This window comes from Pavona decussata, unplaced genomic scaffold, assembly GCF_977016875.1.
Source record: "Pavona decussata unplaced genomic scaffold, jaPavDecu1.1 SCAFFOLD_237, whole genome shotgun sequence".
NCBI lineage: Eukaryota > Metazoa > Cnidaria > Anthozoa > Scleractinia > Agariciidae > Pavona > Pavona decussata.
In genome coordinates, this window is record NW_028145642.1 from 1,318,855 (window position 1) to 1,339,647 (window position 20,793).

The window sequence follows — 20,793 nt, forward strand, 5'->3', positions numbered from 1 at the left end:
GAAGTTTTATCGCTCTTCAACGATGCCTAACTAAGCTCACCCACGGATTTTATCGATATCCTTTTGTGTCTTCCAATGACTATTATCGACGGATCATGCAACTGCAATATCATCACACTTAGAGCAAGGACAATGAATGTGCCTGAATGGTAACTCTGAACAAAAGCAACTAGCGATGTCATTTCTGGACTAAAGTTCAGGCTCCAACCTTCGCTTTTTACAGGGCATACCCAATCGATGAAAATCGATGATCGGAAAAGCAATCGATCAATCGATGCCAATCGATGTATGTTAGTTAACTACGCAATGGTTGCGTCGTACCTAGATCCGATGCAAAACTTTTAATTTATTTTTCTTAGTATTCCAACAGGTCTCTGCCCACACGCTGAGAACATGGAATTGTCAGTAATACCAGTCAGTTCTATCCAGAATTCTGAAAATTACACCGAGCTGAGATTGCGTGTGACGTAGAACAGCTAGCGTACAACACAGTCAAAATACAACAATCAGCTCAACAATGTGTTGCTTTGGAAGTTTTAAATCATAAACATAACTGTAATTAAACACAATAAAACATGAATAAAATAAATTCACAAATGATTACGCATGTTTTGTATTTTATCTCTTTATTCATTCCAGTTCATTCTCAGTTCAGCGTCAGCTGCATTACAAATCTGGTTTAACTAGTATCCTCTTCCAGCGCATACTGCCCTGGTGTATACGCCTTGGTTCTCTCCAAGGGGCAGTGATTTTGAAACCAGGTGGATACCTGTAGAAGAAAAAAAACAATATGCTTTAGTTATTATGAAATTATTCCCATTAGCATAAATCCTACTTTTTTCAGTTTTTTTTTTTTTACACTCTGCGCAACAGTGACCCTGGCCGCAACTACAATAGTCACTGGCGTGGTGCAAGCACGCACAGACACTTGGGTAACACCAACTCACCCACGTGTAGGGAAGGTGTAGCTGATTTTTCAGTCATGACTTCAATAAGAATTTCCCTTCTGGTTATCCTTTTTCTGCCGATTTTGAATACCTTTGGTGCACCTCACACGAGCCTTAATACTATCCTGAAGCAGCTTAATTCTTTGGGATGTTCGATTTCTTCGCCAGACAACTTTGAAAGCAGTTTAAGATGCGGTGCTTGTCAAGTGACTCTAAGTTATCCGCAGAAAACCCATAAAGCTGTTTGGATGCTAAAACGGCATTCAAGGGAGGCGGTTCATCAAGTGAAAGCTGGTTGGATACTTGACAATGAAAACAATGTGAAACGATCCAAGCCGAGAGGTAAATTTTACTAATTTTAGCACTCATTTTACGTTTATAAAACATCATAATACCTGGTCTTTTTCGAGGCCCAGTGACGACGTCAGAGGCTCGATCATCGAGCTTGTCGGCAGCCCTTTTGACGCTTTATATACCGTGTCCATTGCTGCCAGCTCCATCAAGAGACTCTGCCTTTGGAAATCATGACTGAAAATAACAATAATAACCAATAGATGAAAATTGTTAAAGAATCGATGCCAATTAATCGATTGATATTGATAATCGATGACAATCGATGCCAATTAATCGATTGATATTGATAATCAATAACAATCGATGCCAATTGATCGATTGATATTGATAATCGATGACAATCGATAATCACACAAACCTGGACGATCGATTGTTCATCGATTATAAATATCAATCGATTAATTGGCATCGATTGTCATCGATCATCGATTTGGTACGCCCTGCTTTTTAGCGGCCATATTTCACGAATAAAAAACGCATAAGCTAGAAAAAAAATTTCCTGCACAAAAATAACATCACGCCCTTTCTTATGTGAACCAATCACAACTTCCTATGACGTTGACGTCACCAAGCCTTGCACGAGGCGCGGAAGACCAGTCAGTGTTCATGCAGTTGTGGGGAATATTTGTTATTGTGGAGGCGGTCTGTTGTTTTCGGTGGACGCTTGGTGGAGAGAACCAAAAAGGGCCCCGTGCAGGAAATGAGTGTTAAAGACGTAAAGAAGTTTATCGAAAAAGATTTTTTAGTTGACATTGCTGAGAAGTTCGAGGGTAAGTTGTAAGCTTATAATTTCGTGCCATTTGTACATGTAAAATCTTTCTGCTTGAATGTGACCTGAAATTAAACTTTGTTTTTAATGCAGTCCCTCAATTCAGTTTGACTTACATTGTTGCATTCTGTGAATGAACTATGAAGCGGTTAAAGTCTGTATCCCTTTGTTACTGTGAAAACAACTTGCTTGGCTCTTCCTCAGATGGTTCAGGTGTCGCTGGTTTGCATGTTAGTTTTGGCGCGGAAAAAAAAAAACGAAATTGTAAAGGTAAAAAAAAATGCTGTGAATTTTAATCTAGGAAACATTTACAACATGCGAGCTGAAGATATTTACATCACGTTTTACAAAGTAGGTTTTTAAGAGGTCCTAGGAATCCTGCAGTCTTTTTATAGACGGGCCCGGGCGCCGAAATCTTGCAGAATGAATCACAAAGATGGCGGCCGCGACTGCCTGTAAGCGTACACATATTTTAGCTACAAGTAGTTTAGCTTTACTGTCATACAGGTTATCTGTGTTGCGTCTTATGCTTTCTTTACCTTGACCGGAAAAATTACACTTGACTTATTGTTGTGTTCACGAGAATCTCAGTTCAGTTTTTTATTTACGTTTTGGCCGTTTTTTTAAGCTTAAGCTTAAGCTTAAAAAGATTACATTATTATCTGTACTCTGGAAAATACGTTTTCCTTACCGCTTGTTTATATCCTACTGAAACGGAACAAAAAATAGCTGGAAATGCCACGATGCTCGCCAAAGGGCCAACCAAGCAGCAATACGAAGCCTGTGGGCTAATGACCGTTTCGGATTAACTCAAACTGACCAAACTTGTCAATACTGCTGTCGATGTTAATGAGTCTCGCAGCTGTATGATCACTAGTACTGTAGTACAAAAAAGAAACCCTCGAGATCTCAGCTAATGGAAGTAAACAAAATTAATCGAAGGATCTACAAGACCAAGTGAGTAAGACTCGTATTCTTTATAATTTTGATGAAAGGAATTTCTTCAGGCGATTTCATCAGCTTTTAATACAGACATGCAAGTGTATGTGGGGGAGGGGGGGATTCTTGCCGGGAGTGTTCGTCTGAAGCCTGTTTGATTGGACCAGAAAAACTTCATAATTCATAACAAGAAAAATAAATAAAACAGATAAATCCCATGATCTCCATAATAAATATCATAAAAAGAACAAAAAGCGTTGCTTTTAACCCTGCCTTTTTGATGTACAACGTCGAACTAGAGCCTTGACATCTACAAGGATGTGAAATCGTCTTTAAAACATGGCACATTCACACACATGGAATCAAGGGAGACTGGGACTCTGCATGAATAATAATGGCCTATTTGAATCTTTCCTTTTCAGGAAAAAAGCAATCAGAGCGGCAGGTATAAGGAAAAGGCCAGAGAATGATTTGCCCAAATTCAAAACTACCAAAGTGGCATTGGAGCAATTAAATCAGCTTGTGGAAAAACTTGTTCCAGACTGCTCATTTGAGCCTTTGAACTTTGGCTGAAACGGTATAAAGCAGCACATACTGGATGTACTAAACAAGTGAAGAAGGCATCAAAGGAGTGGGCATGACTACACTATGGTGAGCAGCCAATCACATTTCATTGACACATACCTCTATTAAGCCCCCTAGGGAGGCTTATTTCAAGCGCATTTGAGGAGGGAGGGGGGGCTTATTATAATTTAGCAAAACGCTAGCAGTTTGCCACTCATTGATAACCGTAACTATATTATTTTTAGTACAAGTACTGGTTATATTTCCCCCAAAGCTCAAGCACTGTGTATGTGAAATCATGCCCAGATTGGAATGGTACAAATGTACCAATATTACAGTCTGTTGTTTATTGTTTTGGTTGTGAAGAAAAGAAGGGGGGCTTAATAATTTTTTTCTACTCCAAAAACTGAGGGGCCTTAATGGAAGATTTACGGTATATGCACAATCAGAAACTCAATAAGGTATTACTTGTCACCAGTCTTTCTTGATCATGGGAGATGATCAAACCATGCCCCATCCCTCCCTGCTACATTTTTGTTGACAACACTTGTTTCATTTGGGGTATTTTTGAAATTAAGAAATTTTAGGTAGTTTGTTAATGATTTACACTGTAGTATGTCCAATTTCACATATATCCTCAATGGGGTAGAAAAAAGAAATAATCAAATCCAAGATAGACGTTATTAATACATCACCATGCTGGAAATAAACAATTTGCGATACATTGCATACCATTGAATAAGCACTTTTTCAAATGCAGGCTGATAAAAGAACTTTGAAACGAAAAACTGACACTGATCATGGAAGCCCTAAAGCTACAGTAACTGGTGAAAGTGGTAGCAGTGGAACTGAAAGCAGCAGTACTGGAACTGAAAGTAACAGTTGCAAAGTACAAATTTGAGTGTTGCAGATGAAGAGGAGTCTTCAGGGGATACAGAGGAAGTATCAGATGAAGAAGAAGGTATGTTTTTTTACATGATAAATGTGTTAATGTTGCCATATGCTTGTGGTCTAGTATACCTATCCTTTTTTTTCAGTAATGCCAATGTAGCTTTATAAAACAAAGGAACCCTTCTAAATAATTCATGTTGACAACTCCTGAAAATGTCAAGTGTATTGGGCACTTGTGAGACATGGCTACTATATTTAAAGTCATGGTTGTGAATTATTTGTATATTTGTTTCGGGTCTCCCGGACACCACAGTCAACACAGTAATCTGCGTAGCCTATAATGCCATCAAGATCTCCGATGTGTCAAGAGCCAACTGCAGTCTTCTGTGAAGCAGCTACATTTAAAAAATGCCAGCAAGTGTAAAGACAAACGTGATTTAATTCGTCTTGTTGCAAAAGTTCTTCTAGACCAAGCTTACTTGAAAATTGCAGGCAACTGCTCAAAGCCTTCAAGAAATGATATCATTAAGCTGAAGCCATTATAGGGAAAATCAGTAACTTGTAGGCCTAGGGTTGACTGTATCCTGGAATGCCTTTAGTTTGTTTGATTTCTTAATATGCACTTATTGACTAGGCAGGTTAACTTGAAATTTGTCATGAACTCAAAATAGTCACTAGAAATAATCAAGTAAACTGACTTTATCTAGCTATTCAAACCATGTGTTTTCGGAGGAAAATTTATCTTGCCTGCAATGATTTGCATGTTGATCCAGGAATCCCATTTGCAATTGGGGCTAGTGCTTGATGAATAAAGTATGCAAGCTTTAATAAATGTTAAACAACCAAAATTTAAAAATATTATTAGTCCTACATGTAGCCCAGTGTTTGTTCTTTTAGGGAAAAAAACTCAAGTCCAATTGTACATGTATTTTACCAGTTATCAAGGCCTTAGTTTGTGCCCTCTACAGGGTTCACACGGTCAATAGAAAGTCATTGAATTTGATATTGGCATTCCAAGCCTGGACAAGTCAAGGAATTTTAATTGGAGAAATGAAATGTTGGTTTGTTGTGATATGAGTGTTAAATTCAGCTCACAGTATGAAATTTGAATTTTGAAGTCTCAGATGTGACTGCATGAGAGAGATGAGGTTTTTGAGAATCTGATGAAATATCAAATCTTCATTAAGTTGCCTGGTTTTTTTTTAAGACCCTGTGAGACAAAAGTTAATTTTTGGAAGAAGCTTTCTTAAAAGAGCTCTTTTCAAAGGTGTGATTGAAATGCCAATTTTTATTCCAACACACAGCTGTAGTTTTTGTGTGACCCTGTGTGCCTGGCATAATAAATTGTACTAAGTATTAAAATTATGGACAATGGGTTTGTCACTTCTTTTCTGGTCGAGTTTTAATCAGTTGAGGTTAATAATTTTTATAATTCACACAGCCTGTCAAAGAAAGGGAAAGAAACAATATTAGATCATGTAACAATTAGTTACTCAACCTCCCTCTGATCTGATCATGAGAACCTGGCAGCTTTCAAGTTTTGATGGACAGTACATCCATGCAATTAGAATTTGTTTCCTTGCTTTGAGGTGGGTTCCTATTGTCTGTAGTCAGCACTCTAACTGTGTACAGTCGAACCTGTATATAACGGCCCTGTATTAAGCGGCCAGTTTTTAAAGTCCCGATTGTTTGCTCATACAAACGCTGTATTTGTTACCTGTATTAGGCGGCCACCTCTGTTAAGCAGCCGCGGCCACCCTGTGGCAGTCCTATGTTTGTCTTTCTTTGTTATTTTTACCTGTGTTAAGCGGCCACCCTTGAATGGAAAGTAAGCCATATGTTATTTTATGTGGTGTTTTATTGTGTTTTAAATGCGATCCAGCATCACTATCAAGAAATAACATGTGCAAAGCTACTGTAAGCTGATACTCGGCCGTTTAATATAGTTAACGTTTTTCAGATGTCCGCAATGTGGTGAAGTACAGGACCATATCACGAACCCTAAAAAAAGTTTGTTTTGAATATGCTTCACTCTTTAGCAAGAAATTCCTCTTTAATTAACTTGTTCTTCAGCCATTTGACATTGAACATTGAGCGTAACAACTATGAAATGCGGAATGGAATATTCTGTTGTGAACTGTAAGTCATAGAAATAGAGCACTGTACACCATAGAAGAGTAGAGGACAATTTATTGTATAGTACTTTTACACAATGTTACGTATATTATACCGTTAAGTTACAAATTGACACTGAACTTTGTTTTTAAAAAGTATTGATCACTTGAAAGAGTGTTGATTGTCTATTGTTTCCTTGCATGAAGTGTTTTTTTGTATGATTCGCCAATAAAATTGACATTAGACCACGCCCAGTGAGTATTTTTAATGATCCTTGTTTCATGCTCAGTTTAATCCACCATTGATCAGTATCCAGCGTTCTACACGACATCGGTATGTAACTCGGTCCTAGTCTAGTTAATCATTAATACTAATCACATACATATTGTAACATCCTCCCTTTCAAAAAATGAAAAATTGTCAATGTCATTTGAGTTCAGAATCAATGAGTCCATCAGACAAATCTGTCAGATCAGTAAATTCGAAGTAAGACAATCAATAAACGATAAGTGCTAATCACTATGACAACAGTAACGAAAAACTTCAAGTCATATGAGTCTAGTCACAGACATAGTCCTTGAGGTATGCCGGGCTCTTCCTGATTCGCTCTGACCTCCGACACTGTTCAGGGATGTTCACCACTCGAGGGGGTGACTGTTGAGGGGTGCTGCTTTGGCAGGGCGTAACCGCTGTAGTAGTAGTCGCTTCTTCACCTGCGCTGGCCATGTCCAGTTCTGGCTCTGCAATTGGAGGTTCAGCTGGCGGTTCAGACGTTTTTCGCAGATGCTGGCGGTTTCTGCAGTAGACTGCTCCGTTGTCCGTCTCAATGGTATACGATCGCTCGTCAAGCCTTGCAGTAACTTGGGCTTTGCGCCAAGACTTGTCGCCAAGCTTAAATGGCTTCATTCTGACTACGTCACCTTCCGAGAGGCTGGGTAGATCTTTTGCTGACCGGTTGTAGTACTTTGCTTGGATCTGTTGGTGTTGTCGCAGCTCTTTCTTCTCACTTTCCAGATTTATGGTCTTGGGTAGTAGTAAACTCTGAGACGTACGAAGGAGTGTCTTGGTTCTTCAGCTCATCAAACGTTGTGCTGGGCTGGTTGTCATTCCTTGTGTAGGCGTGTTTCTGTAGTCGAGTATGGCAAGGTATGGGTCGGTTCCAGCCTTGATGGACTTTTTCAGGATGTGTTTGGCTGTCTTCACCCCAGACTCGGCCTTGCCATTAGCTTTGCTATTTCCAGGACTGCTGGTTAGATGTTCAAAATCCCACGTTCTTGCGAATTCTGCAAACTCGTCAGATGTAAATTGCGGGCCACTGTCGCTGATCGCTTGGTCCGGTATGCCATAGTGGGCGAAGTGACTTTTCAGCTTCAGGATGGTGGTGCTGGCTTTGGTGTTTAGCAACCTGTCCACCTCCCAGAAATTGCTGTAATAGTCTACCGTGACTAAGTAATCTTTGCCATCTAGGGTAAAGATGTCTGTGGCAATCTTTTCTCAAGGGCGAGATGGGACCTCGTGAGACATCAGGGTCTCTTTGGCGTGCGACATGGTGTCGAGTTCTCTACACGTTTCACACGCGGAAATGTGCTGTTTCATTTCTGCAGACATGCCTGGCCAGTAGATACATTCACGTGCTCGCCTCAGACATGCTTCTACTCCGAGGTGGGACGAGTGAATCTTCGCCTTCATGTCTGCTCGAAGATTCCTTGGAATCACAACTGCGTTCCCTTTGAAGATCAGCCCATCTTGGACGGTTAGTTCGTCGCGCATGCTGAAGTAAGGGTGAGTCAGTGCCAGGGCATCTTTCTTGTCTTCAGGCCATAGTAGTAATATAGGGACCACTGAGGCCGGAAAAATGCTGAGGAAATGCTGAGGAAAAGCTGAGGGAAAGCTGAGGCATCTCATTACAGTGCTGAGGCATCTCATTACAGTGCTGAGGCATCTTATTACAATGCTGAGGCATCTCAGTACAGTGCTGAGGCATCTCATTACTGTCCGTTAGGTGACATCATTATTTATTCTTACTACCAGGATTGGTTGTCTCTAAAAAACAAATGCGTTTATTGGTTGCCTCTTTTTGAGGAGGCACTCTGATTGGTTATGTCTATGTCGATTGTTATGAAGGAATGAAACCGAACACACCAGCCATGGCGTCACTCCACCATTGGAATTTCATAGTCCTACTGCTTTTTTCTACGATTGTATTAATTTAGGATGGTTCCAAACATGCAAGTCGAATCGGCCGCTACACCTCTGTTGACAGAAGATAAAGCAAGTTCCTTACCCGGTCAGTTCTGCCCGTTTCATCTCCGCTCAACGTTGGAATTGGTAGAAAAAGCGCAAAGATATAGCTATGTTTACTGTCCCGAGAAAATGTGCTTTATGTTTGCCCCTGCTTCAGAATGGAAAGAGTACATAGAGCGTATCGCCATCATACACACTCTGATGTGAAAAAGTATGCAGCTCAGTTGGTCTGTGATTGCTCTAACAAACTAGCATTGAGAAAAAGTAAACAACCCTGGAGCCAGGATCGCATGTTTCTGACGTGCCACAAAAAAGAGTGTAACTTTTTCATGTGGATAGACCAGACAATATCGCATGCTATCAAGGAGCGGCTCTTATATTCACCTAAGCCACGGTTCACAAGATTCCATCCTTATAGAGAGATAAAGGAGATGTTTGAAAATCATCGCCAAGAGGTTAAACAGAAAGGACTTATTCAGCGCCAGCGCCATGCACGCAAATATGACGAAGGATTTTTAATGGTGACAATGGATTCAACAGTCTAGGAAGTCCTAAAATATTTCACGGTCTTAGATACAGAAAATGGATGGACGAAGTATGGGAATCTTACAAGTTTTATGTCCAAAAAATGAAAGAAGACTGTCGAGACGACCCAGATCCTACACTTTGTTTAGAGAAAGACAATTTGCTGCGTCAGGCGTATTTCAAGTACGCAAGTGATGACGGCCATCATCCCGAAAGTTTCCAAGTGTTAAAGGTTTTATATGAAAGACATATTGAAGGCAAACACGTACCTTTTGAAGGTTATGTCATCAGCCCCGAAGAACATGAAGAGATAGCAAGAGATTAACAGTTATCTTCTTATTCTAGAGCTTTTGCACGAGATTTACGCAGATCAAAATGTATTGCTATGCTTAATAATATAAGGAACCAAGATCTTCCTGTTTGTTCTAATTAAAAATATTGCATTACCGTCTGTGTGGACATAGAGCTGTCTTGAGATCCTTTGAAAGATTTTTAAAGTTTTTGAGTGAAATAAAGTTTTATTCATCTTTACACCGCGTGAGTCACTAATTATATTTAACAAATGTTTGACTCGAGCTCTAAAATTTGCATGTGAATTATCTCGTGTGTCTTTTGTTTGAGAAACAATAAGTCATATCCAATACCTACCCTGATTGGGTAGTCCCAGAGTCAGTGTCTATAACAATACCTGAACCGGCTAGACGCAAGCTATTTGATGCGAAATCTTCGTCCACTTCGATTTTCAGACCGTCAGTTCCTTAACAACATGGCCAGCAAGTTTACTGTTGGTACCCCAAACACCCTCGGAAAAATGTAGAATAGTGATATTGAAATTGAATATCGGAAACTATTAGCGACCTGTTTCAAAACCATGAACGGAACAAGGGAATTATCACAGAGAGCTTGTAAGGCAATTAAAACTTAGCGACGTGCGACACCCACGCGTGTGTCTGAGAAAAATAAAGACACATGACTAGAAATGGCCCGTTCGTCTCCTTTTGTCCCTTTTGGCGTGGTTTTGACCTTTCAGGCCTGGTTATGGCCTTTCAGGCCTGTGTTTGGCCTGGTTATGGCCTTTCTGGTCTTCTTTTATTTATGAAGGAGAACGCTTAGTAACCCCGCCTTCATCAATTTTCTATAAAACAGACGCGTTACTTTCTGAAGTTTAGTTTCCTGTCAGAAGGCGTGCGGTTCAAACCAAAGATGACGAGCACAAACTATACCTTATACCTGCAACAAGGTGCTGGAAATGATGAAGACAGTGAAGAAAGCGATTTCTCCCAAGAAAGCGAAGTTTCTAGTCAAGGAACGGAGTCTTCCCAAGAAGAAGAAGAAACAGAAAACTTAGAGCCGTGGTCACGCATTCTTGATGAAGCCGAGAACCGCCACAAGACCCAGCTTAACGCTTTGATCAATCAATACCAAGAAAACGGCGATTCAGAAAATGTGGCTCGTAGTAAAGCCGTTAACGCTCTCGTTCCTGTTTACAGAAAAGAGCTGAGAAAAGTGCTCTTAGAGAATCTACAATGGATGCGTGCAATGAAAAAAGATCCCACCTTCAAAAAAGTGATGGAAACTCAAAAAGAGCTTAAAGACACAGAAGGATTTGATTGGTTGGAGTCGACGGAACTTGCTATCGATAAGCGAAAATTCTTACTCAATCGATTATACGAAAACTGAGCAGCCCATTCCACAAGATCAAGACTAAACCTACTATGAATGTTATGGAATTTTTATTATTTCCTGGACCTTTGAATTGTTGCATTTCAATAAAACTGTAAACGACCAAACTTTAAGTGTGTTGATTGATGACTTGAAAATAAAAACAATAATAGTAAACTTGTACAATAAATACGAAATCTGAAATTTGAAATATGAATCACTAAAGCATGATCAAAACTTTTTAATTAGACACTGTTATTTGTGATGACACTGTTAAATAAATATGATGATTCCAAAGTTGAGAGCTGTTGCGTGACTAGCGACGCGCGACACCCACGCGTGTTTCTGAGAAAAATAATAATAATAATAAAAAAAACATATTACTACCAATGGCCCGTTTGTCTCCTTTTGTCCCTTTTGGTGTGGTTTTGGCCTTGCAGGCCTGGTTATGGCCTTTCTGGACTGTGCTTGGCCCTTCTGACACTCTATATAACCTGACAATTTGCGAAAAAGATGTCATTTGTGTTCAGTCACCAAACTGTCAACATGGTTTACAAGAGAGTTTGCAGAAACTGTCCGATTCCATCGTGCGGGGCGAAGTACCTTGTCAGATTAGCTAACCATCTCGCGGATGTTCATCAGTTAGAGCACACACAGCGAAGACAGTATTTACAAGAGGCAAAACTGCAACCTAAAGTTAAAGTCGTAGTTTACGAAAGTGAAGCGGATAATTCCGGAAAAAATCACTATCACAATCCAGTACAGACACAAGAAACGGTGTACGAACTGTCAAGACAACGGAGAAATGAGGCCTCTTTTAAAGCAAAAACTAAAAGACCGACTACAAAGAACAAGGCAAACCGCAAGAAACAAAGAAAGTGGAACTCTTGGCTTAGAGGCCATAGGAAAATTGTGTAGACACGGAAGGAATATTTATTATTCCTCGAAATAAAACGAAAAACAAAAAACGGATTTGATATAGTTAGTCAAATGATTCATTTTCATTCCTTTTCCTTTCAAATCGCACTGTATTTGACTCTTTTTGTCATTGTTTTTTAATAAAGTTTTTAAAACGGTATCTCTTGTCTGGTTCTATTGCTAACAATTATAAGTCGCGTGTTTCCATTGATCCTTGTTAAGTTATATGAAATTGATTATAAACTAATGCGTCAAGATACTCCCTTGGGGTTTTTCCAGCAGATCTGAACTCATTTTTATGCAACTTTAGGTTCGTGAACCCGCATAATTAACTGACTAACGGTGCGTAAAACGCTGAGACTTAATAGTTTTTTTTTTCATTTCCTCGAGATAGATAGGAGGAAAAAAAGCCACACATAGATAGGTTTAGGCGCATCAACGATTTATTAGGACTCAGAAAATGAACTTAACACTGATATACAATCAAATTGTTTTTCAAGAAAACTGTCAGCATGAGTATCACAAATCAAATAAACGCATCTGTTTTCCTCATCACTGCTCGATAACCCCGTTTTGTCTTTGCAGTTTTGGTCGTGAATTCGCTGAGAGCGTATTTGAAACGGGTTCGCCTTTTGGAGCAATAGCGACTTGTTGTGGCTCTTCTTGTTTTCTGACAATGGTTTCAGGGCATTGTGCTTCAACTTGGCTGTCCATTTCCATACCACCGCAATCTTTCCATTTCAATTCACTGGGACCGTAGTAAATGGCATACAGAATGCGATCTTGCAGCTGTTTCGGTTGAACGATTTCACTGAATCCTTCGAGTTCCAACGAAGTAAGATAAATGCTGGTCCAAGGGAACTTTGGCAGCTCGGTCACGTATGTTTCCCACGACTTTCCCAGCTTAAAGCCAAGCGCACTGCATACACTCTCGGCGGTTTTTAGGACGAGATTCAGATCAATGTTTTCCACCACATCATCTCGGAAATAAAACCAAGCATCTTCGCTATCAATCATCAGGCAGGAGTGCTGTCTTTGACTTGGGTGGTGAATAGCGCAACCGTTACAGCGATTTAGTTTTTCTTCTTGGATAAGTGCGTCAAACAACGCAGCGTAAGTGAGCTGGAACACATGACCAACAAGACTTGCTATCTTCTGCCTTTGGATTTGTTCCACTTCGTCTACTGTCAGAAGAGGTTTAGGCGTCGATTCGACTTGAACGTTTGGAACCATCCTTGCAGAATATAGCAGCGATAAAATAATCTTTACTCGAGTTTGTGACAAGAATGAGGCTGTTTAACGGTCTCTGGTCTTTTATTGAGATAAAAGAATAGATTTTTTTGTAAAAGCCAATCAGGGTGAAGGTAAACAATGGGACAAGTCCAGGCATGCCTCAGCTTTGTAATGAGATGCCTCAGCATTGTAATGAGATGCCTCAGCACTGTAATGAGATGCCTCAGCTTTCCCTCAGCTCTTCCTCAGCATTTCCTCAGCATTTTTCCGGCCTCAGTGGTCCCTATATTACTACTGGCCATCCTACGAGGATAGTCTCTGACAACTCTCTTAGTGATTGGTCCTTCCGGGTTTCTGCCCTTATTTCATCTAAATGCTGGTCAGAGATGGGCAGATAACGGACCATGTTGACTGATTCTACGTCATCTACTTCTGTGCCTTTGTAGGGCAGGTAGGCTCGTGACAACATGTCAGCCAGGTGCATGTTCTTGCCACGCTCATAGTGCATGGTGAAGTCGTACTTCTGCAGTCTCATCATCATTAACTGGAGACGTCGAGGTGCTCGAGCGAGTGGTTTCAGGAGAATCGCTTCCAGTGGCTTGTGGTCACTTTTGATTTGTACATGGCGACCAAACGTGTACTGGTTGAAATGCTCAAGAGAAAAGACAATCGCTAGCATCTCCTTCTCTATTTGGGCGTAGCGGGTTTCTGTATCAGTCAGGGCGCGACTTGGGTACTCCATGGGCTTGCCATTCTGAAGTATTGCTGCCCCGAGGGCACTCTGGCTTGCATCGCACTGTATGGTGAGGTCCTGTGCAGGGTCGTAGTAACATAGAACAGGCGCTTCTGTTGCTAGCTGCTATACCTTTGCGAACGATTGGTCCTGCTCCGAGGACCAGTGCCATGGGGTATCCCTCCGAGTCAGGCGACGAATCGGTTCCATGACCTCTGACAGCTTTGGAAGGAACTTGGCTAGGTAATTGACGAATCCGTTGAGGCGTTGAACGCCCTCAATGTCTTGTAGCTTAGGCATCTTCGTGATGGCCTCCACTTTAGCAGGATCAGGCTTCAGGCCCTTGCTCGTCAAAAGATGACCCATGAAGTTGACTTCGCTCATCGTCAGCTTCATCTTTTCTCGGCTTAGGACGATGCCGCGGTCCTTGCACCTGTGTAGAAGATCGTGTAAACTCCTGTCATGGTTTGCGATTGCTTCTTCGTCGGTTCCTCCAGTACCATAGATAAGGATGTCATCCGCAATGCATAGAACACTAGGTAGGTTTTCCAACGCATGAATGAGGTGTTTCTGGAATATCTCAGACGAGGTGGAGAGACCAAATGGCAAACGAATCCACCGGTACCTGCCATAGGGTGTGGCGAAGGTAGTGAGTACACTGGATTCAGGGGCGAGGACCCAGTGCCAGTATCCCGACTTGAGGTCAACCGTCGAGAATACTCTTGCTTGTGAGAGTTCCGGAAGTATGTCCTCAAGTACAGGAAGTTGATACCTTTCTCTCTTCAAGGAGGTGTTCAACGGCCTTGGGTCGATGCAGATTCTCAGCGCTCCGGATTTCTTCACAGCCACAGCAAGGCTGCTTACCCATGGAGTGGGCTCGTCGATTCGAGCTATGACCTCCAGCTGCTGTAGTCGATCCAACTCTTCCTTCAGTTTGCTTTTGAGTGAAGTTGGGACGCGGCGAGGCGGTGCAACGACGGGAGTAGCACCCTGTTCTACCTCAAGATGAACTGTTCCTGGAAGTGTTCCTAACTCTCTTTGAAACACTTCTGGGTATTGCGCTACTATTTCATCAGCTCTCTGCACACTCTTGACGGAGACGTGAAACGTCACATTCCGTTATAAGTTCATTATTTTTGTAAAGGTGGCAACAATGAAAGGTGATTGAAACAAGCGGTTTGGGAAGAATTACTCTAAAGTCCGAAAATAACCAAAGGCCACCATAATTTGTCGTTGATAAATACCTATCTTTATTATATAACTAATTCATCACATACCATAACAGCAGTCAGGAATGGCCATTATTCATTCCACCTAAGGTATCTACAATCATCAAATAAGAAATATAACGAATATTTACGGGCCGACCGCGGTTGTTTTGACACTCATTACACCACGTAAAATCGGTGAAAACATTCAGGTAAAAAACTCATAAAAATCTATTTACAAAAATTTGCAAATGGTAAACTATGTGTCCAAATGAAAGAAATGTTGCATATAGTCCAGGGTCCTTGTCATGGGTGTTGCAACACATTCTTACTTATCAAACATTAGGTCCAAATTTAAGTCGAAATTCGGCAGGATTTCTTTGTACTCCATCTCCGCTATTTCTTTTAAAATTTCTTCCTCATCAGCGACAGACTGTTGTTGAAATATTGTCATACATTATTGTATTTCTTTTGCCTCTTTTTCGGAGATGTGATTGACGGAAGAACGGTATTTTTGGCGAAGGAAGTTCCCTTTGTCTTTTCGTAACCAGTTGGTTATCTGCCGTTCTTCTTCGTCTCCAAGAAATTCAGTAGGCGGAACTACTACAAGTACTCAGGTAGTGTAGTAGAATGTTCCAGGTCTCCTTTTAACCGTTTGTGTGAGTTTGCTACAAATCGCAATGAAGAACGCTTGGAGACAGATATGACTAGTGAACAGTTGACTACCCCATGACAGGTACTTTTCTGTCATTTTATAGTGTCAAGAACGAGGAAACGTTGTGGGCGGAACTGGATGAGTCATCTCTAAAAGACGGAAAGTATGGGCTTGGAGTCGTTTTAATATCCGAGAAAGAGTCGTGTCGTTTTTGTGGGAAAGTGTTGGTTGCGAAATTCACGAAAGCCCTGAATGCTGTTGTTTTTGTTCCTGGCTATGAAAAGTTCTGCTTAGGTTTCCGTTTGTTGCTAAAATTTGCCCCGTTCTGTGAGCGAAACTCCTTTCAATGCATTGAGCTGTATGTTGATGAAATTAAGAACGAAGCATACACTGATTGATGCTACACTGTTTTGCTACTGACAGTAATTATAAGTAGCTTCACGTTTGTAACTGATATTCATTATTTAAAATAAATGAACGGGAATACACATCTTAATAATATTCACTTGTTGGTTGTTGCTCAACTAGTGTAAAATTTTGTTAAATGGTTTTAGCTGGCAAGAAAAATCCTTGTTACTTTTGCGATATTTGCGGACATTTCGGGGCCCTTCTTGCCTTCAACTTCTTCTAAGTCTTGAATCTTGTTACATTTGTTATTCTTGCTATTTTTGCGATATTTGTAATGAATGGTTTTAGCTAGCAAGAAAAATACTTGTTACTTTTGCGAGATTTGCGGACATTTCGGGGCCCTTCTTGCCTTCGTGTTCTTCTAAGTCTTGAATCTTTCTACATTTGTTATTGTTGCGATTTTTGCGGTATTTGTAATGAATGCTTTTTGCTAGCAAGAAAAATCCTTGTTACTTTTGCGTATTTGCGATATTTGCAGACATTTCGGGGCCCTCCTTGCCTTCATGTTATCCTAAGTCTTGAATCTTGTTACATTTGTTATTCTTGCGATTTTTGCGATATTTGTAATGAAAGTTTTTAGCTAGCAAGAAAAATCCTTGTTACTTTTGCGATATTTGCGGACATTTCGGGGCCCTTCTTGCCTTCATCTTTTTCTACGTCTTGAATCTTGTTACATTTGTTATTCTTGTGATTTTTGCGATATTTGTTACTCAGTCTTTTCTCATGGCAAGAAAATGTCTTGTTACTTTTGCGATTTTTGCTATTTCTTCTATACTTTTCTAATAGCCGTTTTCTTTGCGACAATTGCGAAAATAATTTGCTAGCAAATTCTTGCTAACAAGGTCGATCCTGGACATAAGTGCAGAAGCTTGACCATGAGAAAGGACTAAAAGGAGCTGTACGACTTGAAACAACTTCTGGTATGGCTCAGTGTTCATGTAAGTGCTGAACAGTTCATCAAATCTGTCAGTACTGAGGTTGAAGTTAGAGAACTTCTCAGAACCAAACGCTGGGATGTTGTCCAGAAACCTGGTGTACTCCTGAATTAGGGCATCACAATCACTTTCTTTGATCCTTCTGACGGCCACAAGTTGGGACACTACCTTTTTGAACTTGGATATGCAGTGGTCTGCATCAGTAGCCATCTCTCTAGGATTCAAAGCACTCAGATTTCTCACTAAAGAATACGAGATAGGGCATTTGGTCAAAACCTTCTGCAACAGTTCAATCAGAAAGGTCTTGCACTGCAGTCTGAATTCCAGAACTTGCTTTTCACTGGCTCCAGCAGATTCTTTTAGTGCCTTTTCTGTTAAGAAACCAATGTCAACCTTTTTGTAGTTTACATGGATGCTTTTATTGGTGATGGCAAGTTTGACCAGCTTGTCAGCAGTTGAGGCTTCTGACAAAATGTCTTTCTTCACAAACCTTCGCATCAAAGATCTTATCAGGTTACTTAGTTCACTAGAAAGGAAGGGTACTAGAGGCTTGTCAGGTTGAAAAGAAGCCAAAAATGGTTGAAGCTGCCCTGCTATACATTTGAAAAACTGCAACTTTACTGTGATCAATTTGTCTTTGATAGCCTCAACAATTGTTTCATATGACTTGTTTCCTGGTGTTGTGATTTGCTTGGATTGAGCGGCTTTCACATACTTGAGTATGTCCTCCCAGATTTCTAGAGCTCTTTCACAAACAGGCTCATTCAGGCTCATTCTCCAGCCACCTGTGGTTCACAAACTTGAGGGGCAACCTGGTGCTACCGGAAGCCTTGAGGAAATCTTCCCGTCTTGCTGGTGAATCTTTGAAAAGGTAATAGAGGCTTGACAGCAATGCTTCCACTTTCCGCTCTGTTGCAGTTGCTCCTGTTTTGAAGCTGTTGTGGACAGTATGAAGCCCAAACGATCCAATGTTTATCAACATGAATTCATAATCATCTGTTAGTTTCTTCCTCATGTCTGTAAAAAACTTCCAATTCACGCTAGGACCATCCATACTGATTTGTGCCAAGTTACAAATAGGAAGTCCACTGCTCACCACACTCTCCTCAAAATGCTTAACCATATCATTAGCAGTAGCATGGCCCAAAAACTGTGAGCCAAAGTAACGTGTAATGACCTTGTTACCCTCCCAGAAACGAACATGAATGTCCATTTGTTTTGAATGACTTTTCTTGTTTAAGCTCTCATCAAAAGGAATTGTAAAATATCCTTTTACAGCTTTCATTAACATTTCTCTGAAGTGTTCGGCTAGACCAAAAACACAGATATAGGATGTTTTCCTTGAACCGCAAGTAAATTTGGCGGCTATTTGGCTGTCAGGAAACATGACACGAAAGATCTTCTCAATGTTTTCATTGGAATTATACGAACAATGACTCGAAATTGTTTTTAATGTCCACGATACCTCAGCTTTTAGAACATCATTCCTGCTGAAAAACTGAGAAACTGACTTCCCAGATGATGCTGCGTCATTGGTATTCACGGTGGGTGGCTGTGGAACGCTCATCATGGTATCTTCGTCAGTGTTCCCAGTATCCACATTTTTGCTATTTTGAGTTGCCAGGGAAGTGCTGATTTGACCAACAGATCCTTTCCCTTTCAAATATTGTTTCATTGTAGCTTCCCCGGTCGTGCTTCCATCCCTGATGTTCGTCTGATGTTTACTTCCCGCCATGTGTGAGCGTAATGCACTCTCACCCATTCTTTTTAAGTCGATAGTTTTGTTGCACACAACACAAAATGTCTTATGTAAATCGCCTTTAACTTGCCTGACCCATTTATATTCTGTCTTTGATAACCAACGAGTGTTAAAACAACACTTGCCTGGCATAATTTATTCCAGAATTGCCCCCCGAAGCATACACGATAAAAACAACTCGAAAATACACGTGGCATGCGCGGGAGCATGAAATGTTACATACACAACCGCTAATCAATTTGGTTTTGGCTCGCATTTGGACTCGCACTTGACTCGCTTCATTGTTGTCCTTAGTTAGCTTATTTCACAGTGTTTGGAATTTTTTTTAGATCAGAAAAACAACAATAATGCAAACCAAATTTGCTTTCGACTCCACCACATTTGAACGTTGAGAAAATTCAAGGACTTTTCAAGGACCTGTAAAGAAATTCAAGGACTTTTCAAGGATATATGGAGTTCAAGGACTTTTCAAGGACTCCCACTAAAATACAAGGACTTTTCAAGACTGTGCGAACCCTGTATCATGACATCTTGATAATATCATGATATATCAAAGTATCAAACCTCACCACATCTCACTTGACCCTAGCGGCAAAGACTTGAGATTTTGATATTGAAGTACCTCTGTAGAATATCAAAATATCATTGGCTTCCATCACTATCAAAAAAATCTCATGATATTATCAACAAATATTTAGAAACATGTATGAGAACAATTTTGATATATCAAAAGTGATACGACCTATTGATACTTTGATATTCCCCAATACCGCACCTCTTTCCAGTGCTGGTTGTTACAAGGTGGCAATGTTTGCATGAAAACAATCCAAATTTGGGTGAAAAGTAATCCAAGTTCGCATTGCAAGCTACTGGATGTTCAGAACACAGGTTTGGTTTACAAAATAACTTCTGTGAATTCCAAACTTGTTTTAGTTAAAAAACAGCTCACAACGTTTTCATGAAGAAAATCCAAATTTGGGTGGAAAGTAATCAAAATTGCATTGCAAGCTAAACTGGATGTTCAGAACACAGGTTTGGTTAACAAAATTACTTCTGTGAATTCCAAACATGTGTTAGTTAATGAACAGCTGACAACGTTTTCATGAAGAAAATCCAAATTTGGGTGGAAAGTAATCCAAGTTCACATTGCAAGCTAATCTGGATGTTCAGAACACAGGTTTGGTTAACAAAATTACTTCTGTGGATTCCAAACTTGTTCTACTTCGTGTTTTATGATAAACAAATGTAATTACGCTTTTTTAAATAGTACTTAGATTTACTAGTTTATTTATTCGTGCTTGAAAAATCCATGATTTATCCAACTTTAAACCAAACTTGGGTATTTGGTTAACTTGGATCCAATATTGTGAAATCCAACTGATATCCAGGTTTGATCAAACTTGGAAATTTGGGAATTTTTTCCATGAGTGGCCTATATATGCAATGCACAAATATGATGATCTTAATATATTCATTTAACTTATTCAGCTCACAATTTCATTTTCTAATACACAAGCATGTTTCTCAGTCCACAAATATATTTTTCAGTACACAAATGTATTTTTTTAGTACACAAATATGTTTCAGTGCACAAATAAGTTTCCCAGTACACAAAATTATTCCTGGCACCCAATGGGCTAAAAATGACCCAAAGACCCAGGGACTACACTAACATTGAGGCCTGGTCGCGTTATTTGCCACGTTTTCAATCAGTTTCATCGCAAATAGAAGCCATCTTTGATCAATTGAGCGTGTTTTGCCGGAATTGTGGGAGAGGTTTGGAATCGTCATTTGCTTTTTGCCCAAATTGCAAGGCAAAAGTTGAGGCGGAGACATCTTTATCCTCTATGGATAACATTGTTAGCAGTGCCTCACTCATGAGCCAGACGAGCCGCAAGCGAGCTTCACTTTCGGAGCCGGCAGCTGCTGCAGTA

The 20,793-nt window shown here is 40.3% G+C and overlaps 2 protein-coding genes and 1 pseudogene across 3 annotated transcripts; 1 reads left to right on the top strand and 2 right to left on the bottom strand.

The window, feature by feature from the left end:
• Window positions 1-679: 679 nt before the first annotated feature.
• LOC146457811 (uncharacterized) lies at window positions 680-1,679 on the bottom strand. The gene is made up of 3 exons (XM_085091553.1): window positions 1,660-1,679; window positions 1,343-1,475; window positions 680-769 (listed from the first exon to the last, which is right to left on the bottom strand). The coding sequence occupies exons 1-3, from the start codon at window positions 1,677-1,679 to the stop codon at window positions 680-682; spliced, it is 243 nt and encodes an 80-aa protein (XP_084947679.1).
• Window positions 1,680-3,348: 1,669 nt separating this feature from the next.
• On the top strand, window positions 3,349-5,025 carry LOC146457812 (uncharacterized; annotated as a pseudogene). The gene is made up of 3 exons (XR_014858394.1): window positions 3,349-3,660; window positions 4,334-4,454; window positions 4,778-5,025. The product of XR_014858394.1 is annotated as an uncharacterized LOC146457812 (transcript).
• Window positions 5,026-16,665: 11,640 nt separating this feature from the next.
• Window positions 16,666-17,720, bottom strand: LOC146457813 (uncharacterized). The gene has a single exon (XM_085091538.1). The coding sequence runs from the start codon at window positions 17,596-17,598 to the stop codon at window positions 16,945-16,947; it is 654 nt and encodes a 217-aa protein (XP_084947664.1). The 5' UTR covers window positions 17,599-17,720; the 3' UTR covers window positions 16,666-16,944.
• Window positions 17,721-20,793: the final 3,073 nt, after the last annotated feature.